The sequence below is a fragment of the Panthera onca genome, chromosome B1 (assembly GCF_046562875.1).
Source record: "Panthera onca isolate mPanOnc1 chromosome B1, mPanOnc1 haplotype 2, whole genome shotgun sequence".
Taxonomy (NCBI): Eukaryota; Metazoa; Chordata; class Mammalia; order Carnivora; family Felidae; genus Panthera; species Panthera onca.
The window spans coordinates 41,115,171-41,141,554 of record NC_138342.1 but is presented as its reverse complement, the minus strand read 5'-3'; the positions used below and the strand labels follow the sequence as shown (position 1 = coordinate 41,141,554).

The window sequence follows — 26,384 nt, the reverse complement described above, 5'->3', positions numbered from 1 at the left end:
CTAGATAATCCCAATAAATTAATTCCCCTTATTGACTCTTGCCCAGTTAAATAAATGATGACGCTAATGGTATGCATTCTTTGCACAATTTCTTTCTTTTTTTTTTTTTTTGAAGTAGGGTGCTAAATAAAATGAGAAATAAAGTTCATAAATTCAACATAGTTGCATAAATATAACATACTCACTTTATAAGTAAACTAATTGAAACAGCAAAAAAAACCCAAAAACCATCAACGAGAATTAAGACCTTCCTCAGGTACATAAAACTTGTCAAGCCATAATTTAAGTGTATATTTCATCTTGTGTATGCCAACCAACACTCTAGACAAAGATATTCTCAGCTGCAATAGAAAATGAAGGTCTCTTAGACCTCACACTTTACACATAAACTCTCTATTTAATGATGTTTGGGTTTCTCCTCTTAGATATGCCAAGTGCGGAGGAAGACTAATAAAAAGCTTTAAACCCCAGGTTGCTAGGATACATTATCCATTTATTTTAAAGTACAAATCTCCATTCTTGCTCAGGCTGAGATGAATTATCATTACTAAGAAATCTTTAGAAATACAGTCCGTTCTCAAAGTACTTTCCCCAGAATATTTATTCAAATAGCACTGTTCTAGAAAGGCTCTATGTTCTTTATTCTTAGTAACTTGGGATGATGTGCAGAGCATCCTATGAGTTAGCATTTGTGAGACATTTACACCCTAGTGGTAGTTCACCCACCAGAGAAGGGAAATTTATAGCCATTTTGAAACTTCAGAGTGAAAATAGAATTCGGACCTTGGAAGGGTGGGGTGAAGTGAATGGAATTTTTTCCAATATTTATTTTTAGTATCCCTTCAGATCTAAAGTCATTTTGTCCGGGAACATAAAGATTGAATTATGATTAGCTTAGTTTACTTACCAAAGTATCATGTATGATGTCTTCTATTTTAAAGTATAATTTATTTAGATAGTTTCAAATATATTACTTGGGTGTTCTTTTCAACATTCCAAATTGCTCCTACAGGTGGAGCCGTCCATTACCAAACCGAAAGAAATCCAGCACCTTCCAAATTTGCTAAAAGCAGGCCAAAATCTACAGAAGAGGAGAGAGGAAGGAAGCATTTTAGGGCGCTTACTGTATGCAGGCACGGTACATAGGTAATCTCATAGATCATGTCAGAATCCAGGGGAGGTGGGGATTGTTGGCCCATTGTACAGGTGAGGAAGGTGGGGCTTAGAGAAGTCACTCAGCTAGTAAGTGGTAGAACTGGGATGGAACTCAGTCTACCGGACCCCACAGACTGTGCTTTCTCTCTTACATCACTCAATGACTGGGGGAAGCCATTAGCTGCCAGGGGGCTGCAGACTGTGTGTTGCCCACTACCCTCACGCACCCTAGGAGGTACGGAAATACCATTAACCCTTTTCCACTGCCTCAATGGCACCCATGAAAAAACTCGTGGGGGGCAAATAAAGAGGCGGGTTCTGAAGTTCACCGTTGGCTGCATCCACCCTGTAGAAGATGGAATCATGGCTGCTGCCAACGTGGAACAATTTTTTGGGGAAAGAATCAAAGTGAATGGAAAAGCTGGGAATCTTGGCGAAGGGGCTGTATACCTTGAAAGGAGCAAGAGCAAGATCACCTTAACTCCTGAAGTGACTTTTTCTAAAAAGTATTTGAAGTATCTCACAAAAAAAAAAAAAAAATATATATATATATATATATATATATACACACATACATGATATATATACATATATGATATATGATATATATACATATGTATATGTATACATATATACATTTGATATATATGCTATATACATATATGTATACATATGTATATGATATATACATATATCATATATACATATATCATATACATATATACATATATATGTACATATATCATATATATATATAATATATGTTTGAATAATCAACATGCTTGGCTGCATGTAGTTGCTAATAGGAAACAGAGTTACCAAATACCTTAACCACACTAACCACAATGAAGAAGGGGAGGAAGATCGGATTAAAACTTGTTTACTTGAAACGTTTTGTATGAGTTCTTGAATAAACGTGGAAACAAAAACAGAAACGAAAAAAAATGCCATTAACCCACCATTATGCATCATTGAGTTCCTACCATGTGATTCTGATTCTGTCATGCTTTTTTTAATGTTTATTTTATTTATTTTGAGAGAGAGAGAGTGCACACACAGGAGGGGCAGAGAGAGAGAGTTCACGCACAGGAGGGGCAGAGAAAGAGAGCTTGAGAATCCCAGTCAGGCTCTGCAGCGCAGAGCCTGATGCAGGGCTTGAATTCACAAACTGTGAGATCATGACCTGAGCCAAAATCAAAAATCTGGTGCTCAACCAACTGAGCCACCCAGGAACCCCTGATTCTGTAATTCTTTAATACAAAGGGCTCATTAGTGCAGGACAGTTGCCCTGCATGAAGAGAGCCCAAGAGCTCAGGGCAATGTCTCCAAGGTAGCCCCGCTCAGCCAGGGATGAAAGCTGTCACCAGTCCAGCTCCTGCCAGCAGCTGGTGCCTTCTTGTGTCAAGAGGCATCAGGACTAGAAAATGCATAGTAATGTGGTTCCAGGAAAGTGATTCTAGTTTCCGACTCTACTATCTGAAAGTGTAACCTCACTCCTGATGTCAGGCGTGGGCCCATGACACATACCTGGCCAATCATAACCGCATTTCCCCAGGCACAACGAGTAATCCAGGAGTGGGTGATGCCTCAAATAGAGCCAGAGACTTTCCTGAGTCTGATACGTGGATAACGGGAAAGAGAAGTTCCAAGTTGGGAGGCTGTGACATTTTGGCTGCCAGCAACCATCTTCCCTATTATGAGCCTGGGGAGAAAACGTGTCTGCAAAATGAAATCAGAGATGAGAAACAGTGAGAAAACAAGAGAGTTCTGGTGGTGCCCCATCCCGGGAACAGGCACTGCTGCATACAAGCTTATAAACTAACCCAGAACTGTCTCAGGTGTGTGAACCAATATATTCTCTTCCGCTTCTAAACCAAGTGGAGTGGATTTCTGTCCCCTGGACTCGACGCAGCTTTGATTAATGCATTCGGTTACCTTTCCCAGGGACTGAAATTCTCTTGGTTTACAGCCATGTCCTTGGCCTGGTTTAGTTTACAACTTCCCCCAATGAACTCCTTGAACATGAACCATATTGCCACGCATATATCCATCTCTTGAATCATTCAGCATTATAAATCATCCTGAAGAAACAGTGGCACTGTATTCCGGTTAAAATATTCAGGGATACTGATTACACAGGATAGCGATGCCATGCAATGGTGATTGATTGCCTGCGGAGGTGGCTAAATCCCAGATATGGGATGACAAATGAGGGGCCTCTGTGGGGCCAGCTGCTTCTATTTCAGTGTGGAATCTGTCCTCATGGAATTGCAGCCTTCTTATCTGGTTTCACTTTTAGGATGGCACATTTTGTAGATGCCTTTACGGAATGTGTGCTGATTACTCCCTTTCCATATGCGTTTACGCCAGGGTTCCTCGGCAGTGGCACTATTGACCTTCTGGGCCAGGGGATTCTTTGGGGAGCTGTCCTGTACACGGTATGCACGCCCTAGCTGCCAGGTGCACCTTCCTCCATTTGTGATGATCAAAAATGTGTTCGGGCATGCCAAGTATTCCCTGAGGGACAAAACTCCCCCAGTTGAGAACCACTGGTTTAGAGAGATCACCAAGTTTGGACATTTGGTCTTTAAAAGATACCTTTTTTTCCAATCATTGTCCTGAAAAAGCACATGCTAGGTCACTATCTATATTTCTTTAAACTCCCAAATAATTGAGAATGTTTCTCTAGCAATGGCTAGACTTAGGCCATTATTTCAGGTGAGTTCCTGTAATGCGTTTGTACATTTAACCATGCAAACACATATGCACGGACATTTTTCAGAGTTTTCATTCTACAGTCCTCTGATTGGACTACTCCGTGTTTCCTAATTGCCTCAGTCACAATGACTGTAGTTTATAACAAAGACTTCAGTCAAGGTCTGATTCCAGCACCCAACTTTTTTCCAACACTGAACCCTTGTACCCCCGTATTTATGCCTGGGCATCTGGCATTGAAGCCAGCTCACAACATGAGCTTATTCTCTATTAAGGTTGCCAGATTTAGCAAATAAAAATGCAGGATGCCCAGTTTAATTTGAATTTCATACAAGCGATGCATAATCTTCTTTTTAAGTGAATTTATTTATTTTGAGAGAGGGACAGTGAGTACAAGTGGAGTAGGGGAAGAGAGAGAGGGAGAGAGAATTCCAAGCAGGCTTAATGCTTTCAGCGCAATGCCCAGCTCAGGGTGTGAACCCACGAACCATGAGACCACGGCCGGAGCCAAAATCAAGAGTCCTATGCTTAATGACTGAGCCACCCAGGCGCCCCTACAATGCATAATCTTTTAGCGCAAGTATCTTCCAAATGTTGCTAAACATCATACGATACATGGGACAGCCCTGACAACAAAAAATTATATAGTTTATAAATTGCATGAAACATACCTACATTTGATCTGGGCACCTTATATCTCTACCCACTCTGTCTTCAATCTGCTGATTTGTGCTGTTTTCACTACAGTCTCTTCCCACCTACTGCTTGGAACCAGAAGGCCGTTCCTTTGTCCAGAGTTGCCCTTGATGGTAGTGTGCTTGTCAGATTCTGGGTTACTCAGGGTCCAACCAGGAAACCAGAAATCAAATGGAATTTTAATATAGAGAAGTGGCTCTACAGATGATGTAAGAGGCTTGAGAAACAGAAAATAATGAAGTAACTCACAGATTAGTAAAAGGGTAACGTTTATTCCCATCCCTAGCCTGGAGGGACAAAAGAAGGGGATGGGGTTACTGAGGCCAAGGTCTGAGGTCATCTGGCAGACCTTACCTTGGAAGAAGCCTGATGCAGCAGAAGCAGGAGACAAAAAGAGATACAATACCTGTCTCCACCTAAGGAGAAAAGGAGAGAGAAATACGCTGGCTCCTCCCTCCAGCCTATTTCCTACCAGTGCCTCCCACTGGCCAAACCCAGGCAGTAACTATCTAAGACACCTGAGAACTGCAGCCAGTCTAAAACAGTCTGAGCTCACCGACCCTGATCCTCAGGGCCCCTTCTCTTCTCAGGGGTGGGCTGTCTCTTCTAGATCCACAGAGCCCAGGAGAGGTGGAATCGTCCTGTCTCTGGGATTCAGACGAAGTCTTGGCAGCCACCGCCTCATTCACCAGTGCCCACTCCAAATCTAGTAGTGAGAAATTTTGAACTGGTTTTTAGAAAATTCTGGGGCACCTGGGTGGCTCAGTTGGTTGTGTCCGACTTCGGCTCTGGTCATGATCTCACGGTTCACGAGTTGGAGCCTCGCATCGGGCTCTGTGCTGACAGCTCAGAGCCTGGAGCCTGCTTCTGCTTCTGTGTCTTCCCCTCTCTCTCTGCCCCTCTCCTGCTCACACTGCCTCTATCTCAAAAATAAATAAACATTAAAAAAAATTTTTTTTAAGAAAGGTCTGATGGTGTCCACTAAGTCACCTACTGAGTTTTCCTGTGATGAGTCACACTTTTGCTGTTCTAAGTGCCATTCTTTCCAGTTCTGCTCTTCCTGCATGTTAGTCCCTACAGCTATTCACAGACGCTCTGGCTCCCCACTGTGCCAGTACCGCACACCACCCCCCACCTCGGAAATCAAGTGCGACCACGTGACTTGCGCTGGCCAATGAAACGCAAGCAGACGCATACATGCTGCTGCTTCTGGTTGAAGCTTTAAGAGCAGACACATAATTCACCGCTTCTTGTTTTCAGCCTTGGGGCCCCTGAGAGAGTCTGTCAGGCCGGAACACAGGCCCCGCTCTTGGTTTCCTATTGCTTCTGTAATAAATTGCCAGAAACTAATTGCCTTAAGACAATACAAATTTGTCATCTTACAGTTTTGGAAGTCAGAGTCCAAAATCAGTATCACTGGGCTTAAGTCAGAGTGTTGACAGCTGGCTCCTTCTAGAGGCTTCAGGGGAAAATCCTCTCCGTGCCTTTCATAGGGTCTAGCAGCTGCCTACACTCCTTGACTTGTGGTTCTCCCTTGCATCACTCCAGCCTCCTCCTACAACGGCCGTATCTCCTGCTATGGCCTTTGATCTGCTTGCCTCCCTCTTTTGAGGATGCTTGTGATTACACTGGGCCCACCTGGCTTATCCAAGACAATCTCCCCATCTCAGGAGCCCTAACTTCATCACATCAGCAAAGAGCCTTTTGCCATATAAGGTAACATATTCACAGGTTCTGGGGACTAGGATGTGGAGATCTTTGGAGACCGTTATTCCCTCTACCAGCGTCCTTGAGAGATTTCAGTGAGCAGAACCCCACCTGCCAAGCAGCGCTAGACACATAGTATGAGTAAAAAATAAACGTTTATGGCATTGAGTCACTAAGATTTAGGGGCTTGTCTGTTATTGGTGCACAATTTAGCCCTCATTCACATCCTGTTTCCTTTCTGTCTCTGTCTATATTTTCGCAAAATTTAAAAATAACTTAGAGTATTAAATATGGCTATTCTCTGCACAAAGTACACTTTTAAATAGTATGCCATTGGGGGGCCTGGGGGGCTTAGTTGGTTCAGTGTCCAACTCTTGATCTTGGGGTCATGAGTTCAAGCCCCGCATTGGGCTGTGTGCTGGGCGTGAGGCCTATTTAAAATAAAATAAAATAAAATAAAATAAAATAAAATAAAATAAAAAGTATACCAAAAATAATCTATGAGCAAACCAAGGAGTTTGTTGTTCCTATTGTTCCCAACTTTAGATCTGCAAAGTAGACTTAAAAATAAATATTGCACGTATTCAACACCCTAACAGAAGTCTTTTCTGCATGTGAAAAATCTTCACAGCTTCCCTTTGTTGCAAAAAACCAACAGGTTAGAAATGTTGATTTACTTAGATGTTGACCTGGGTGAAAGTGAGAAAGAAAACAACTCACTGAAAGATTGCTAAACATAGTGTTGTTTTTCATAGAAGTTGGGGGAGGGAGAGGTCTGATCATGCAAAGAAAACACTGAATTTCTAAAGTATAATCCTTCTCTTAATTTCCACAATTATGTCATAGGTCATAAAAAGTAGAGTGATAAATGTCTAACAATCCTGAAAGCTGAAATGCAGAGTCTGAGCTGGGCCAGGACCCACACCACTTCATCATATGTCAGATGGACATGTGGACACGTCAGTTTCAGTCCCAAGCAGTGGTCACCAGCATTTTGGTCCTGCCCTTCTATTCAGTAAGAAGCCTTCAGTACATGCCTCCAATATGCATACTTACCAAAGTGTTATGAGCGTTACAATGAATGCACACAAAAAAGAAAATTAAAAGATCATGTAAAAGTGAAATAAATAACATTTTGAAATGCCTTGCTAATCACAATGGCATCATACTACCCTAGTTAATATTTTAGGACATGGGGCACCTGGGTGGCTCAGTCGGTTGAGTGGCCGACTTCGGCTCAGGTCATGATCTCGCAGTCTGTGGGTTCGAGCCCCGCGTCGGGCTGTGTGCTGACAGCTCAGAGCCTGGAGCCTGTTTCAGATTCTGTGTCTCCCTCTCTCTGACCCTCCCCTGTTCATGCTCTGTCTCTCTCTGTCTGAAAAATAAATAAACGTTAAAAAAATTAAAAAAAAAATATTTTAGGACACAAGATGCCCTTAAGGAAAGATTCCTCGCTAGTGATAGTAGATGCAAATCCAGTTGTAAACTTCTTGATAATTTTGAGTATTTTTGCCTGACTTTTTTTTTTTAATGTTTTTTATTTATTTTTGAGACAGAGAGAGACAGAGCATGAGCAGGGGAGGGGCAGAGAGAGAGGGAGACACAGAATCCGAAGCAGGCTCCAGGCTCCAAGCTATCAGCACAGAGCCCGACGCGGGGCTTGAACTCACGAACCATGAGACCATGACCTGAGCTGAAGTCGGACGCTTAACCGACTGAGCCACCCAGGTGCCCCTGCCTGACTTTTTTCAGATCTAATTTGACCTGCATTATTTTTACCTTTTAAATTTTCTTAAGTTTATTTATTTATTTATTTTGAGAGCGAGAGAGAGCACAAGCAGGGGAGGGACAGGGGAGAGACAGAGAGAGACAGAGAGAGAGAGAGATACAGAGGGAGAATCCAAGCAAGCACCATGCTGTCAGCACAGAGCCCAATATGGAGCCCCATCCCATGACCCCGGGATCATGACCTGAGCCAAAATCAAGGGTCAGACACTTAACCAACTGAGCTACCCAGGCGCCCCTATTTTTTATTTTTTAATGTGGATAGCCAAGCATTTGTTTTAGGAGTAAGAGTGTCTGTTTTGTCACTTTTGTTGTTTGTCTGCTTGTACTTGTGTTATTGTTTTCACTTCAATCCATGGTTCCCTTGCAGGAAATGCCTTTTAAGTCATGTGTCTATTTTATGATAGTTAATGCAGTGAAAACAAAGGGCTTTTATGGCAAAATGGTGATGCATCATACTGTGCTAAAAACAAATGCAAGAGTGAGGAAACCACCTTCGACCTTCTAGAATTCCCAGTAGTCTCTCCTCAGAGAGGCTCATTGTGATACAACCAGGACACAAGACCATCTGACGTTTGGATCAAGTGAGGCTGCCCATGTCAATCCATGTGTTTAACATTATAATGCTTCTGGGATGCATGTGTCATACTCCATACAACTATAATACAACCCCCCCATCGGTGGGGATACTTTCTAAGGCCCCAGAGGGTGCCTGAAACCACAGGCAGTACCGAACCCTATATGTACTATGTTTTTCCTATACATACATACAATAAAGCTTGACTTATGAATTCATCACAATAAGAGATTAACAAGAACTAATAATAAAATAGAACAATTATAACAATATACCATAATCAAGGTTACGTGACCATGTCCTCTCTTTCTCAAAGTATTTTACCATGCTGTACTCACCTTTCTTCCTGATGTGCGATGATAAAATGCCCGTGTAAAGAGATGAAGCAAGGTGAATGGCGTAGGCATTGTGACCTAGCATTAGGCTACTACTGACCTTTTGACAACGTGTCAGAAGGAAGATCATCTGCTGCCAGTCTGCGGTTGACTGTGGGTAACTGAAACCACAAAAAGCGAAAACCGCAGATAAGGGGGGAATACTGTGTAAATAATTGAAATGCAAGTATCTAAAAAGATACAATGAATTCAGGTATGTGGCAGAAGATCTATAATCTATTCAATTACCATTTTGCTATCATAAAACAAATTACAAAGAAACTGAAGCCCAAAGAGGCTGGACGACTTTCCCCTAATCCCACAGATGGCTCTTGGCAATTAGGACCAGAGACCAGATCCCCTGTGCCTCAGGCCAACATGCTTCCCATTACACCGCAAGATTACGAATGAGGAAAGTTAGCAATTTTGTGACTCAGTTAAGTCCTGCTGGCCTCCATTCAGCATAGTGCTATATGATGAGGGGGAAATACTCAGGCCAAAACAACAAGCAGAAACCAGGAGGTGACACGTTCAGCCCTCGAGATGGAAGGAGATTTTTGGCTCTTTGCAAGATATGAGGGGAAATAGTTGGTCTTTCCACTGTGTCTCCAGCCCCCAGGTACTGTTTGTCTCCCTAACAAGGATCCTTTTTTTTAATATTTATTTATTTATTTATTCATTCATTCATTTATTTATTTTTGAGTGAGAGAGAGAGAGAGAGAGTGCACAAGCACGTTCCATGCTGTCAGCGCAGAGCCCAACTCGGGACTCAAATTCACGAACCGTGAGATCATGACCCCAGCCGAAACCAAGAGTTGGACGCTCAAACCACTGAGCCATCCAGGCGTCCCTCACCGACAAGGATCTTTAGATTGACTCATTAAGGTTCTCCTGGAAAGAGTTCTTTTGTGCCTCCCCTACCAGATATTCAAGGACATTGTATTCAATGTCACACTGATCATACTGCTATATATTGATTATATTCAAGGACAACGATCCAGAAAGATGTCTTGTGTGGCAATATATAAAGAATGATAAAATGTCCCTGGAAATGTAATAAGATGAAGATAATTAGATTTCCCTCCAGTAAAGTTCAATCAGGGAAGCAAGACCACTATGCGTATTGTAGGATAGATTAGTTATTATAGTGTTAGACCTCATACAATTTGGGGAGGAGTTGAGGAAGAAAAGTTTCCAAAAGTATCACAGAAAAGTCCTCACCGGCCCTGTGGCTGGTGGACAAGTCAGAGCTTGTTGATGCTTGGTGAATCCATCCACTGGAGAGGAGCCACGAAGGAGGCTGGTGTAGAAGCATCTGGAAGGCTGTTGGCTCTTTGTGGCTTCCACCTCTGTGAGCTCACAGCAAAGCATCTCATGGTGCATCTGGAGTCACTGCTGGTCAGTAGGGCCAACAGTCGGGAAGAAGAGCTGGAGTCAGAGCAGGAAAAGCATGAACAAAATGGAACCCGCTGGGGCCTCTGCAGCTGTCCCTACCGACTTCCACTGATTTCCAAAATGTAACGGCTGCTGCTTCACTTCTGGCTCTCAAATATCATACAAATGTCCCTTGTGGCAACTGGGTCGTGACTCTGAGCCATACAAGGTATTCCTGTATCTGGGTATCTGGAAATTGCAGTTTCAATTTAGCTAAGCCGACATTGTACAAAGCCAGCACAGCTCCTCTCAGCGACAAAAACTGTGTGGCTGGAAGCAGTAAGTAGTCTGATAAGCTGCTCGGGGTAACATGTGAGACACCCAAAGCTCTAGCTCCAATTACAATCCAGGATAACTGTGCCGCCTTCTAAGGATGTGAAGCTGTCTCCCTGCAGGGCTATTGCTTGGTGGGTGGAATATTCCAGTTTGGAACCAGACCGGAATCATGGAGTGAGGCAGTGGGATGCCTCTTACGACACTTCTTAGCTGCCTTTGCCTACTGTGGGTTCGGCTTCCCTAGAAATAAACCTGGAATCATTTATAGAATATAGGTTTGGAGAGAAATCTACAACAGCTCTTAAAATTATGTGGAGTGCCTGGGTGGCTTAGTCAGTTGAGCATCCGACTCTTGATTTCAGCTCAGGTCATGATCACACGGTTCGTGGGTTTGAACTCTGAGTCGGGCTCTGTGCTGATGGTGCAGAGTCTGCTCAGGATTCTCTCTCCCCACCCCACCCCGCCCCTCCCCTGCACTGTCTCTCTCTCTCTCTCTCAGAAGAAATACACTTAAAAAATAATAAACTAAACTAAACTAAACTAAAATAAAATAAAATAAAGTAATAAATGCACTTACTCTTTGGGCCAACAATCCCACTGCTGAGAATTTTGCCCTCACCATTTACCAACTATGTGAACTTGTATATACCTACACATGTGCAAAATTCTGCTATTGATGTATTCATTGCAGCATACGCAAAAATTAGAAACAACCATAGCATTTATCTATGGGCGCCTGGGTAAATAAAATGTGGCACAGAATTCAATGACAGAACGGTGTTTACAGTGTGCTCACTTTTATATAAGACAAAGAGGAAAATAATTACACACACTTGGATTTGCTCGTACATTCAAAGCATTGAAAGGTTACAAGAAACTAACAGAAGTAGTGACCTATGGGGTGGGGGTAGGGTGACAAGAATGTGGTGGACAAGGACAGTGATGGGAACCAGAGTTCTCAAGGTATACCTTTGCATATAGTATGAATTTTTGAGCCATATTCGTGTTTCAGTATTTTTAAAAAATTGAAAAATTAAATTCAGGTCGCCTTCAAAGAAAGAGAAGAAAAAGAAGAAGAATTTGGAGAAGCATCAAATTATTAGCCTGCCTGGAACAGCAGATGTCTAGGTCAGGCCCTGTCTCCACTCCACCCAACCATGGGATTTGGGGAAAGCCAGGTGAACAGAATTCCATACAGCAGGTGCAGGGAGTAGTTTGGAAGGCAGGATGCTGTCGAGGTGCACAACACAGATCACAGAGAGAGCCTGAATAGATTCTACTTTGGCCCACAACTTACAAGCTGGGCAACCTCAAGTGAGTTACCTAACTTCTCAGTGCCTTAGTTTCCTTACCTGTAAAACGAAGCATAATAACAATACTTAGTGTGGACGTTAGGAGGATTAAATAAGTTACCACATCTGAAGTGGTGTGTTTAGAAAAGTGCTTAGCATACAGAAAGGAATCTACAACCCTATTTATTTATTTGCCCATTATTATCTAGAAGGGTCAACTCAGGGAGAGATCTTCAGCATGAGTCTCGTGTTCTGCTTTGAACCAGGGACCAGGTGGTCTTGAATCTTCCACTGAGACTCAGTAGACAGTGATTCTTTCGCAAGCCCATAACTCGTCTGTAGAAATCCTCCTAGAAGACCCCTCCAACACATAATTTAACCATCTGATTCACTTTTCTTCCAAAGAGGGCTTCAAGGAGATTTTCTTGGGTCTGGGGTGTCTTCAGCTCACAGCTCTACTTATGAGAAGTCAGCAGCATTAGGATTCCCTCCAACAGAGGACTGAGATAGCTTACCTCCGATGAAGTTCTCTGCATCTGCCTGGAAACAGGGTTCTGCTCCTCCCAGAAAAGCCCATGAAGCAGGGAGGGGTCTCAGGCTGACTCCTACATCATCCTCTCCCTGGCTTATCTGAAAAAGGAGAGGATCATTTCCAAGGCCTCGTGGAGTGCTGGTGTTTGCACTCGGCACCCCATCTGGAGAAAAGGCTGAGAGCCTCCACCTGATGGGGAATCTCTCGTCCTCTCATTAGCCCATACTAGTCCTGAACCCACAGCCAGGGTGAACCAGGGAGTTACAGCATAATTTTCTAAAGCAGTATCAAGGGCCTATCAAAAGTCAGAACCAAAAATCTGTAGAAGCACCATGCTGCCTTCACTGTGCAGTTTTTCAGAAGCATAAGGATAGAAGTGAAAAGAGGGAAAAGAGGGGCACCTGGCTGGCTCAGTCAGAAGAACATTTGACTCTTCATCTCAGCGTGTGAGTTCGAGCCCCACGTTGGGGGTGGACATGACATAAATAAATAAACTTCTAAAGAAAATAGAAGTGAGAAGACTGTATGTAGCTTCACAATGCCTGGATTTGGTTCCTGGAGTGGAGACAGAGGGACTCCTACCGCATTCAGGTTCCAATCTTTGAGAACTGTGATACAAAAGACCTTCAAGTCCCCTAGAAAAAGTGATTTCATCCCCTATTACCCTCCTGTAGTGACATTTCTGAGTCCTGCCTAGATGCCCTTCCCTAGGCTGGTGCACCACCTTCCAGCTGCTTTGAATAGCTCATGGCAGCTCGTTGTCCTGGGAACTGCCCTTGGCCAATGGGAGCCACCTACTATGGTTTGAATGTTTATGTCCCTGCCAAATTCATATGTTGAAATCCTAACCTTCAGTGCAATGGCATTAGTAAGTGGGGCCCTTGGGAGGGAATTAGGTCATGAGGGTGGAGGCATCATGAATAGGATTAGCGCTTTAGAAGAGAACGCACAGACTTCCCTGCCCCCTTTCACCACGTGAAGATACAATGAGGAGGCTGCGTCCCAGAAGACGGCCCTCACCTGACCACACTGGCACCCTGATCTTGGACTTCCAGCCTCCAGAACTATGACAGGTTTCTATTGTTTACAAGCCACCCACTCGGTTTTGATAGAACAGCCCAAAGGGACGAAGCCACCACCTCACCTGGCAGCCCGCTGCCAATGACTCACTGACACAAGGACACCAAAGTCCAGCCCACTTGTCCCAAAGTGGGGGACACACTCTGTACGTGCAGTTCCCCCTCTGGAGTTCCCCATGGGCCAGGCTGTACCCACTGAGGCCATGCCATTGCGTGGTTCCCTCACCTGCTCTCTTCTGCTTTCCTGTCTTGCTTTTTTTCAAGTTTTATTAACCCATTTTGCTGATGAGGAAACTGAGGCACAGAGAGGTTAAGAACTTTCCCAGAGGTCATACAGTTTGTAAGTGATGGACCCTTGACCCCAGGCTGTTTGATTTCAGACACTGGGCCACTACATTGTACTATTATACTGATGTATTTATTTACATGATTTACTTATTTATTTTGGTTATGGTGTGCCTCCTCCCACTAAAATACAAACTCCTTGAGCATATGGATGTTTGTTCTGTTCAGTTCACAGCTGTGTCCCCTATGACTTACAGAAGTATGGGTACTTTACTAGGCCCTCAAATATTTATTAAAATCCATAGCTCCTGTGACTTCAACTCCGTCTTTCTGGATTTATGGGGAAAACAAATTATAATAAGGGTAGACTGGTTATTCGAATTTCACCCAACATCCTCAATCATGTAATAAGAACCTCTTTCTTCCCATCTTGACTCTGCTCTGTAATAAGTTGGATGTAATATATTTAAGGCACATGGTGGTGGCTTCAATATTTGGCTTCCATTTTAGAACCACAAGGACCATGCAGCTGTGTAATTGTTAATGAAGATAATAATGTCTGGCATTCTGAACGCCAGAATTTGCAATGATGTTGTCGAGGCCTTACCAGAGACAATCGAGGCTGGGAGAAGACCTATATGAATCTGGATGGAAAGTTCACGGCCAACATCATTTGTTATTACAATCTAGTACTGCTCATTGTGACTTCAGGGAACCCCCAAAATAGTACCTCATCTAATTTCTGAACTACTTGAGAAACAGACAAAAAAAAAAAAAAAAGACACAAGAAAATCGAAATATCATGTTTACTGCTAAGAAAGCTGATATTGCAGAATGTGTGGCTTGGATTTAAGAGCCAAATGTTTTCCTAATACTAACCCCCCGAATTAGACAGACTGACCCATGGATGACCTCAGACCTCCCAGGGCAGGGCCCTGGCCCTTTAAACCTTTGGCATGAAGGAATAGAGCAGGATACACCTTTTCTGTAGGTCCACCAGCTCCCAAGAGGACTGCAGAGGGGAGGGCTGGCTACTCTACCCAGATCCTCCTTCTAAACCCACTAGCTAGACAAGTCACTGCATCTCCCCAAGGGAAGAGTGACTGATAGTGCAGAGAGATGCCAGGAGTGTCACATGATGGCTATCCCTTCCAATGAAAGGAAACATTAAGAGCGGGAAATAACACGGACTTCGAGCCGTATTACAAAGCTGTAATCATCAAGACAGTACGGTACTGGCACAAAAGCAGACCCTCAGATCAATGGAACAGAATAGAGAACCCAGAAATGGGCCCATAAACGTATGGCCAACTAATCTTGACAAAGCAGGAAAGAATATCCAATGGAATAAAGACAGTGTCTTCAGCAAGTGGTGCTGGGAAAACTGGACAGTGACATGCAGAAGAATGAACCTGGACCACTTTCTTACAGCATACACAAAAATAAACTCAAAATAGATGAAAGACCTAAATGTACGACAGGAAGCCATCAGAATCCTTGAGAAGAAAGCAGGCACAAACCTCTTTGATGGTGGCCTCAGCAACTTCTTACTCAACACCTCTCCAGAGGCAAGGGAAACAAAAGCAAAAATGAACTATTGGGACCTCATCAAGATAAAAGTTTCTGCACAGCTAAGGAAACAATCAGCAAAACTAAGAGGCAACCGACAGAATGGGAGAAGATATTTGCGAATGACATATCAGATAAAGGGTTAGTATCCAAAATCCATAAAGAACTTATCAAGTTCAACGCCCAAAAAACAAATAATCCAGTGAAGAAATGGACAAAAGACTTCTCCAAAGAAGACATCAAGACGGCCAACCGACATGTGAAAAAATGCTCAACATCACTCATTATCAGGGAAATACAAATCAAAACCACAATGAGATACCACCTCACACCTGTCAGAGTGTGACAGGTGGCCTTCACAACTCAAGCAACAACAGATGCTGGTGAGGATGCACAGGGTGAGGAAACTTTTTGCACTGCTGGTGAAAATGCAAACTGGTGCAGCCACTCTAGAAAACAGTATGGAGGTGCCTCAAAAAATTAAAAATAGAACTACCCTAAGACCCAGTAATTGCACTACTAGGTATTTATCTAAGGGATACAAGTATGCTGTTTTGAAGGGACACATGCACCCCAATGTTTATAGCAGCACTATCAACAATAGCCAAAGTATGGAAAGAGCCCAAATGTCCACCGATGGATGAATGGTCAAAGAAGATGTGGTATATATATATATACAATGGAGTATTACGCAGCAATCAAAAAGAATGATATCTTGCCATTTGCCATGGAACTAGAGGGTGTTATGCTAAGCGAAATTAGTCAGAGAAAGACAAATATCATAGGACTTCACTCATATGAGGAATTTAAGATACAAAACATATGAACATAGAGAAGGGAAGCAAAAGTAATATAAAAACAGGAAGGAGGACGAAACATAAGAGACACTTAAATATGGAGAATACTGGAGAGGTTGTGGGAGGGGGGATGGGCTAAGTGGGTAAGGGGCATTAAGGAATCTACCCCTGAAATCACTGTTGCACTATATGCTAACTAACTTGGATGTGAATTTAAAAAAATTAAATTAGATTAAATTTTAAAAAATAAAAAATAGAAAAGAGTGGGAAATAACATTATACCTCCAACAGTACTGTCCCATGGGCTGCCTATTCTCGAAGGAACTTCAATTACATTTCCGCCTTATGAATTTGGTGTTACAGAATATGTAATAACCTCCTATAGCTACCATGTTGCTACTTAGTTATCATTGCTGAAACTAGATTAAAATCCTAGAGTTTTGCAGCCAAAAGTGAAACTTCAAAGTTAATCTAGTCTACCGCTCTCCTGTCTAAGATATGACACTGAGGCCCAGGAAGGTGGAATATTTTGCCCTGTAACAGAAATGTAGACAGGTTACCCAGAGCCAGCACTAGAACTCATTTTTTGTCTCAATCCACAGGCTTTATCTATGCAATGGCCTGTTTTTCAAATTGTCCCTGGTGACAAGAAAGAGAGGAAAAAGAAAACCTCCACCAATAATATGAAACAAAAATATAATATACATGTCTGTTTCACAACCAAGACTATGCAAGTGGATGAGTGAAAATGAGGTGTTCAAGAAGACAGAAGTGATTTCTCTAAATGATGGAAAATGAGGGCCTCATCAACTCTCACTGTGCCTTTCGTGATTTGATATTCCCCCACTGACATTTTTCATCTATCCAAGTCCATGGTGCTATAGTTATCTATGTCTCTCTGTTCAGGGAGACTTTGCTTTTGACTTTCATAAAATTGAAGAGAACTAGATAGATTTTTATGTGAATATAAGCTCAGTATCCCAATGATGTCTGTTTTAAATTATTTATGCACAGCTCAAACCTCCTTGGTATTGTTTTTAAAAAATCCTACATTACTATGAATCATATGAGCTCCTTCTCAATGAAGGGTAAAAGAAATGAGTGCTGTCTTTAGAAACCTGAAGGAGAGGGACATCTTATTTCCAGATTCAAGATTCTTTCACTTTCTATAATGCAGTATGTATGTATTAAGGCTGTACAATGGGGCCTGATATAAAGATCATAAATCATCATGTTTGAAAATAGAAACAAAGACTGTATTCAACACCATAAGTATATATGGTATAATACTAGCAATGATTTTTTTCATTCTATATATCCATAATTACTGCTGAGGGTATCCAATTTGTTTATCTCAATGCTTAATATGACAAGTTAATGCTGTATTTTAAATTATAGAAAGCTCTGGTAGGTACAGAAACTAGCTATGGGGAAATACCAGCTGTTTTAATATTCCTGATTGAGAACTACTCGCCCAGGTAACATTATGAGCAGCGGCCTTGAGCCATGAATTGTGGGATGGATGCACATATGGTTATGATGTCTGGGGACCCACGTGCTTCTGTGTCCTTGTGCCCCAAGTAGGCCAGGCCACTACAGAGACTGTTATATACTGCAGCACGATGGTGATTTGGTTGCTAAGGGAGTTAAAGCCTTACCTGGTGAAGTACAGGCTCTCCCAGCAAATTCAGGTCACTGTATTGTGGAAATGCACTGTGATGTCCTTTTTTATTGGAATGTATGGAAATCGTCGCAGTCAGATATCTGTAACAGAGAGACAAAGTCTACTGGCCTGGCAGTCCTGAATTGGAAAAGGTATGGCTCATGATTTTAAAGTTCACCTAGAATGAGAAAAAATGCTATTAGGCCTCACCATGGTTCACCAACCTCAAAACATTTGTTGAGGCTTTTCTTGGTGTGGTGAAAGGAAGAACTCAAAAGATGGGTCCCCAGGAATCTGAGCTCCCGTGGCTATGAACAGTATACCAGAAAACCCTAGAAACTGTGCTGATTGTAGCAGTTTATGCCAACCCAGCATCTTCTAGGGTCATGCTCCTCAGGAGCAAAACCGATAATGGTAATAATAATAGCTAACACTTCTTTAGCAATTACTTTGTGCTAGTAACTGTTTTAATGGGCTTGTATGTATCTAACTCATTTAACCTCACAATTTACTCTATGCAGTAGGTTTACTAATATAGTATTATACCTATATTACAGTTGGGAAAACTGAGGCACAGGGCAATAACGTACCTTGGCCAACATCACACAGTTACTAAATGGCAAATCGTGCCCCAGCTGCCTTGTACTTTCCCTACCCAAGTATACGTGTACTGTCTCCCTACCCAGGTACTTGTAACAAAGCAGACTTTCAACTTACTGGGTCAAGTAATAAAGATCTAATGTGAGGGGCGTCTGAGTGGCTCAGTTGGTTGAGCGACTGACTTCAACTCAGGACATGGTCACATAGTTCGTGGGTTCGAGCCCTGCTCCAGGCTCAGAGCCTGGAGCCTGCTTTGGATTCTGTCTCCCTCTCTCTGCCCCTCCCCTACTCACACTCCGTCTCTCTCTCTCTCTCTCTCTCTCTCTCTCTCTCTCTCTCTCAAAAATAAATAAACATTAAAAAAAAAATTAAAAATCTAATGTGAGATCTTCCAGATCAGTTCAGTTCTTCCAGATTTTATACTTTTTTTTAAATGTTTTTTTATTTTTGAAAGAGAGAGAGAGGGTGCAAGGGGGGGAGGGGAAAAGAAACAGGGAGACAGAGGATCCAAAGCAGTCTCTGTGCTGTCAGCACAGAGCCCAACGCAGGACTCGCACCCACAAACCGTGAGATCATGACCTGAGCCGAAGTCAGACGCTCAATCAACTGAGACACTCAGGTGCCCCCAGATTTTATTCCGTTACACTCACATTACTTATGCTGAAGTATTTTACTTGAAAAAAACAGGTTTTTTCAAAAAGTAATTTACATTAAATTACAGATATCATGATGTTTCACCCCTAAATACTTCAGTATGCAACTCAAAAAAATGAGGACATCTGACATAACCCAAATAAATACTTAGCAGGCCTAACACATCACAATATTCATCATCTTAATGAGTTTTAATATCATTTATGACCCAAGCCATATTCCAATTTCCATAATCGTTCCCAAAATATATTTTGTAGGTGTTAAAAACTGTACACCCTAGGCTTTAATCCAGGACCACGTTGCACACATGCTTGGGTCCCTTCCATTTCTTCTCCTCTATAGCAGCCTCTGTCTTTATGGTGATGATGTGCTGAGAATCCAGGACAGAGGACCCATGGAATATCTCACCTTTGAGATTTGCCTGAAGGCTCTGTCTTAGTGTTTAGCTTGCTCCTACTTTCTCCATTTGTTATCTGCATTTCAGATACTCTTACAATACTTAGAAGGGCAAAAAAATTCTACCAAGTCTGCAGACTCTTACAGCAGCCTGGAAAGAAGTCTCTGAAGACCGAAGAGGGGAATGAGCAGAAACACATGATGAAGGAAACATTTTTGGATTCTTTCCAGATTTGATTCATTCGAGTAATCCCCGGATGAAGGACCAGAAGTGATTGAGAGTAGAAAAAAGAACAGCTTAGCACCTTTCGTTCTGAGCAAGGACCAGGCATTGTAGGCACAAGGCAACTTTGTGAAATGGATGCCAATATGCACAGTAGGATTTGGGGTTTTTGTTTAACAAGCTTTATCATATGAGGTGCAGTTTGCTGATACAAGTTCTGACTGGAGATGCCAATCTTTCCAGAGTCAACGTGCAAAGTAGACAGGCTTGGTTGCTTAGGCAACCAACAAGTCGAGACCGATTAAGTTATAAATTCAACTTGTTGCTAACTTTCAGTCACGAAAGTCTTTTGAATCTTTGTTCCAAGACAACTCATTTGAATGTGCTTTAAATGCTCAGGAAATAGCCCTGAAAAACCTTTATTCAAGGCAGGTAAACAAACACTGTTTCCATGGTATTATTAAAATACCATAGATACTGGGGCGCCTGGGTGGCTCGGTCGGTTAAGCGGTTAAGCGTTCAACTTCACCTCAGGTCATGATCTCACGGTCTGTGAGTTCGAGCCCCGCGTTGGGCTCTGTGCTGACAGCTCGGAGCCTGGAGCCTGTTTCAGATTCTGTGTCTCCCTCTCTCTCTGCCCCTCCCCTGTTCATGCTCTGTCTCTCTCTGTCTCAAAAATAAATAAACATTAAAAAAATTTAAAATAAAATAAAATAAAATACCATAGATACTTTTTAAGATGCTTCCTGCATTCCTCTACTCACCAAATATTCCATGTGCCTACTTTTGCCAGGACCAAGGACACGTTGCAGGTATTCACCAAGGTTCAAAAAAAAGCCTTGTGTCTCAAATAAAGTTAGGTTTGTTCCAAGCCCTCATCCACTCAGGATATTCAATTTCGTGAAATTGGTCAGTACAGGATGAGAAGGTAATTCTTCCCCTGGGGTCGGGAGAGGGGATCTGGGGATCTGGCACAGTCCAGAGCATTTTAGAAGGCTCTCCGATCCCCTCTGGCCACCGTCAAAACGTTCAGTGTCAAAATCCTCATGGTGCCTTGAAAGCAGTGGTCTGGGCCCCAGATTGGGAAGCTTAGTGAGCCTCCTGCCTTAGGACATCCAGCAGCTCTCTTGCCATGAGGTCCTTCCACAGAGCAGAGCTGTAGGAGGAAGTGAAATGCTGTCTCCACGACTCCAGGACCTGCACACCTCTGCTCCTCTGCCAGTCTCTCAGAAAGCTCAAAAATCTTCCCTCTAGATCTATCCACTTCTTCCTCCCTCGGCTGGGGTTTTCTCTACAACAAAATTCTATATACTGGTAATATTCTGGATGTCTGTTTCATGCTTTATTTATGAACTCTCCTTTTATTTCTGTAACACAAAAGACATGAACAATCCTGAAGGTAAGCACCCCCCCCCCCCTTGGTGACTTTCTTGGAACAAGGAAGGGAGAATACCTACTATTTGTTGAGGCTGCTGAATCAGTACAAAACATAAATTAATATCTCAAGATGTCTGTCCAGCCATAAACGTGAAGGTGAGAAGACAGTCCCTGCCTTCAGGGATCTTACATCTTACAATAGAGGCAAATAAAGAGGTCATTGAAATATAGCACATAGGAGGGATCCCTGCACCAGAGGCTTGCACTGGGAGGGGGCGGGGGGGGTGGGGGCGGTGCACACTATGCATGACTTGGGGCAAGGGGGATATGGAAAATCTCTGTACCTTCTACTCAATTTTACTATGAATCTACAACTACTCTAAAAAAATAAAGCCTATTTTTGTAAGTAAGTCTTACCCAACCTTTATCAATTAGATTTTCAAGCCTCTCTTCTAGAACAGAATCATGCCCCGCAAGGAGATAATCTGTGTTTGGATTAACACCCTGTTGTGAATACTTTTCACCATAAAATCAGATTGCTTTTCTCCCACCCTGACTCTAGTCAGGTGGGAGGATGCCCTAGGGAGAGGCTTGGGGAAGACACAGGACACAGAGATGACAACACACTCTTGGAATGAGATCAAAATATCTGCCACAAAGGGGGCACCCGGGTGGCTCAGTCGGTTGAGTGTCAGACTTCAGCCCAGGTCATGATCTCACCCTGTAGAGTTGGAGCCCTGCATCAGGCTCTGTGCTGACAGCTCAGAGCCTGGAGCTTGTTTCAGATTCTGTGACTCCCTCTCTCTCTGCCCCCCACCCCCACACACTCTGTCTCTCTCTCTCAAAAATAAACAAACTTGAAAAAAAATTTATATATATATATATATACACACACACACACACACACACACACACACACACACACACACACATATAACTGCCACAAAGTATTACTGGCTTCTGCTCGACCACATAGTCTCTCTGCTATACCAGGAGCATTCTGGCTTTTTGCACTCAAAGGGCTTTGCATGTCATAGGCTATGGAAAGCAGTTCTGGAACATTCAAACACTACATTTACTTGCAGGATGTCTGTTAGCAGCATTTGTGAGTGAAAGAAAGGATGAGCCAGTCTCAAGGAAGACTGGAGACACAACCAAATCAATGTGCACTCATCTTCATATTTCAGGTTTTCTCCGTTTGGGGAAAATCGTGATCTCCAGGGACGCTTTTGCTCTTGCTGAGTCTGGCAGTCTCAACATCAAATGCAGATGAACCTAACGCGGCCAGGACTCTGGGTTGATGGCCCAAAAGCTCAAGCCGAGACCTTGGTGACATGCCTCTCCTGACAGGAGTGTCAGCTCATAAAGGGAAGCAGAACCCGTGCTCAATCTTTGTGTGACACCTCATAGAAACCCGACCGTTCTGTGCTTTTGTGAGACTTGACGTTATTTATTCCTCAGAGAACGAATGAGTGACTCACAGGATCTTGTGATTCACAGAGCCTCTCACAGAACTAGGCAGATGGCAAGTGGAGGGCTGGGGCAGGAAAAAAGATGACAGGCAGATGAGGGCTGCTCTGGTGCCTCTGATGTCATCCAACATGCCCCTCCCCCAACCCCCCTACACACACACACACACACACACACACACACACACACACACACCAGGAAACTTCCCCACCAGGAAGCCAGCCACAGCCCCTTTTACCCAGCAGGGAAGAAGAGGTGGTTGTGAATGAGCCCGGACCTCCCTGTGGGGCTGATCTAGAGTCCCGTCTGCATTAAAATCTATCCCCACCCCTCCCACCCTCAGGAGGGCCAGCCACATGGCATTGTGCTTTCTCCCACCTGCTGTCTGCTTGCTGGGTCCCTCCCCCGCCCCCCCCCCCCCCAGCTCCTGCCCAAGCTTCTGTCTGTACCTATCTCCTGTTCTGTATCAGTTTATGCATCTCTTCTGCCCAGTGAGGCTACTGGGGACATAGATAATTACAAAGGTTAAGAGCATGAGTCTGGAGCTAAGCCACTAAAGGTCTGAACCCTGGATGTACCAATTCCCAGCTATGACCCTGGCCATGTTAGTTACCTTCTCTGGGCCGGATTTTTCTTGGATGCAAAGTCAGAATGAGAATACCTATTTCTCAGGTTGTTTAAAAGGCCCTGCAGGAATCTCACATTTTATGTGAATTTGATTACACATGTCATCAAATTTTATTTCCTCCTATTAACTAACTAATTAATTAATTTAAATTAAAGGCCCTGCAGCCATTTTGTGAAGGAAGAAAGGAAAAAAGGAGAAAAAGAATTGTGGGCCCCTTGAAATAAAGGAGCAGGTATTACTCATTTTTTTCATTCTGTGCCCCAATGAAATCATTTATTTGTTCCCGAGTTCACACAATGTCCCAGTTACTGAACAAAATCAGTCCCTGCCCTCAAGTAGCCCATAGTCAAGAGGTGGCAATGAATGACATCAGTAGTTGTAACACAGTGTGATGACAGTTGAGGGACAGCGGGGTGGTATCGCTCTGAAAGCACATGGCTCTAGAGCCGGGGTTCAGATTCTGGTGCTCTCACTTCCTGGCTATGTGACTGAATATGTTCCTAGCACCTCTCTTGCCTAAGGACAGTGCAGGGCTATGGAAAGAGTTCAAGCTGGAACCTGCTGTGAACATTTTGGCACTTTCTAAATCAGCCCCATTTTTCACAGCATTAGCCAACAATAATCATCTTTGTGGTCATGATCCTGAAGCTCTGTAGGATGCTGAAGCAAAGCCTAAAAAAGGACTCTGTTCAATGTTATATTCTTCTAGGGCCAAAACGATTTTATTTTATTCTAATTTTTCGGGAAATGACAAATTCTTTGTGGGAAGGATCCACATCTTTTCTCTTTTGTCTCTGAAAGTGTCTAAAACAATACGTGGGCACACCAGATTTGTCCAACAAATACTAAGTGAGGAATTTCTATAATTCCTGCACATTGCATATAGGTAATTTCTAGTTATTTAAAGCAATTAACTGAATGTTCTGATGGAGAGTAGAAATGAAGATTGGGACATGGACATTATTTTAGCAAGATGCTAAAAGCCCCTAGGGTATTTGCTGGATGTTAGACTTTGGTGTAATGGGAGGCTGTTCGGGTTTTTTGTTGTTGTTTGTTTTTTTGTTTTTTGTTTTTTGTTTTTTTTAACAAAATCAGTTAGAAAGCTGTTCCTTTCAGATCAGAAAATGGCAGAGGGTTATTTCTGACTTCTGGTACTACAATGTAAAAGTAACAATAGAATGCTATGCCCTTGGGGTGCCTGGCTAGTTCAGTTGGTAGAGCAGGTGACTCTTGATCCCAGGGTTGTGGGTTCAAGCCCTGTGTTGGATGTAGAGATTACTTAATAAAGTCTTAAAAAAAAAAAAAAAAGAATGATATCCCCTTCCATCTGGAAAGGAAAAAAGGAATGGAAAGAAACTGGTAAATTGCAAAGAGTAATGTGGTCTGGGGGAATTCTACTAGGGAGCACTGATCCTTCAAAACAACAGCATCTTGACAGACAGCCTTTGAACCCAGGCTCCTTCATTCATTCACTCGACAGCCATTTCTGAGCCCCTTCGATATCTGAGGTGCTAAATATCCAACAATGAACAAAACAGATATCATCTTCTTCGGTAGCTCGTGAAAATTACACTGAGGCAGAGCAAACAGGTTTTTTTTTTTTTAAAAAAAGAAGCTCACTGGTAAGTATATAATAACAGAGGTGCCTGGGTAGCTTAGCTGGTTAAGTGACCGACTCAATTTCAGCTCAAGTCATGATGTCACAGTCATGAGATCAAGTCCCGTGGTAGGTTCTTTCTGGAAGTGAGGAGACTGCTTGAGATTCTCTCTCTGTCTCTCTCTGTCTCTCCCCCACTCTCTCTCTCTCAGAATAAATAAATAAACTTTTTAAAAAGTATATAATAACAATTCATGATAAGCGCTATGGAAGAAAACAACGGGGCATCCTGCTTTGAAAGAGAAGGGAGACCTACTTTTGTCTGATGGGGGGTCAAGTCAGGCTTTCTGAGGAAAGGTCAGAGAAGGATGAGTATGAACGAACCAGGACAGGATTGATGGAGTGGGGACTCCAGTTAGGGAGAGGCTCCATGCCAGGCCTCAGGTGGGCAGAGCTGCGTCAACTTGAAGAAAGAAGAATAGAAAGCAGGCAGGGGTGGCTGGTAGAGGGGCTAGAGAGGGGGTGAGGACTGTGGAAAGCCAGAGGCATTAGAGACCAATCAGGATGGTAGGAAACAGTGAGAAATGATGAGGGCCTTCTACTTGACTTACAACCTGACTTCTAAGTCAACACACTCTCTGAGCCCCAGTGCTGGGCATCCCAGGGGAAGATGCTCAGCTTATAAGGATGAGGAGGTTGGGGTGAGTGATAAAGATGACAAAGGCACTGGGCAGCTTTCCCTCAGTGTCAGTGTCAGCCACTGACACTGGGAGTGGCAGGCAGCCAGAGCACAGGGACAGAGAATAATAGAAAGAGAAGGCTTGGGAGCCAGGCTGACCTGGCTTTGACTCCAAAGTCCCAGGCCTTGCACAACACCCGCCTACTCTATAAAATGAAGATGACAGTACTCGCTCTAAAGGTTGTAAAAAGGATTCCACCTGGATGGGTGAAATGAGCGAAAGGGGTCAAAAAGTACAAACTTCAGTTATAAAATAAGTAAATCATGGGCGTGTAATGTACAGCATGGTGACTACAGTTAATAATACTGCATTGCCTATTTGAAAGTTGCCGAGAGAGTAGATCTTAAAAGTTTTCATCCCAGGGGGGAAAAATGAATTGGTTTTGGTTACTGTATAGTGAGCCACGTCAACTAGACTTAGTGTGATCATTTCACAATGTACGCAAATATCTAATCATGAGGTTTTACATCTGAAATATAATGGTATATGTCAATTATATCCCCCCCCCCCCCACAAAAAAAAAAAGGAAGGAAGGAAGGAAGGCTCGCCTGTAAGTGCATGTGAACACCTGGCCTAGGGAGAGTGTTCGGTAGATGGTAGTTGCAGTTCTTGTTGGGATGAAAGAAGTTCTCTGAACGTCGAGGAGGTAGAACCTACCAGGTGTCCAGACTCGGGAGGGGGTGGGAGCCTCCGAGAGCAGCGTTTCAGCCCGAGCACTGGCGAGCGGGCGCTGACGTCACCGCGGAGAGAGGCGGGGGTTGGG

The 26,384-nt window shown here is 43.2% G+C and overlaps 1 protein-coding gene across 2 annotated transcripts; it reads right to left on the bottom strand.

Annotated features, from left to right (window-relative positions):
* On the bottom strand, positions 1 to 26,384 carry LOC144616185 (uncharacterized). Of its 2 annotated transcripts, XM_078446116.2 has the most exons (6): positions 26,279 to 26,384; positions 17,932 to 18,037; positions 10,231 to 10,392; positions 9,071 to 9,131; positions 2,683 to 2,874; positions 1 to 1,081 (listed from the first exon to the last, which is right to left on the bottom strand). In XM_078446116.2, the coding sequence occupies exons 3-6, from the start codon at positions 10,390 to 10,392 to the stop codon at positions 1,026 to 1,028; spliced, it is 471 nt and encodes a 156-aa protein (XP_078302242.2). In that variant the 5' UTR covers positions 17,932 to 18,037; positions 26,279 to 26,384; the 3' UTR covers positions 1 to 1,025. The 2 variants fall into 2 exon arrangements, 1 of the variants encoding a protein (XP_078302242.2); XR_013555289.2 differs by lacking the exon at positions 10,231 to 10,392.

Excerpts from the sequence above, each read along its gene's own strand:
- LOC144616185 (XM_078446116.2), bottom strand. The coding sequence starts at position 10,392 with ATGCACCATGAGATGCTTTGCTGTGAGCTCACAGAGGTGGAAGCCACA. Across the intron at positions 9,132-10,230 it reads GTCCACCAGCCACAGGGCCG|TTACCCACAGTCAACCGCAG; the intron begins GTGAGGACTTTT and ends TTGTGGTTTCAG. Across the intron at positions 1,082-2,682 it reads ATGCGGTTATGATTGGCCAG|ATTTTGGCCTGCTTTTAGCA; the intron begins GTATGTGTCATG and ends CCTCTTCTGTAG.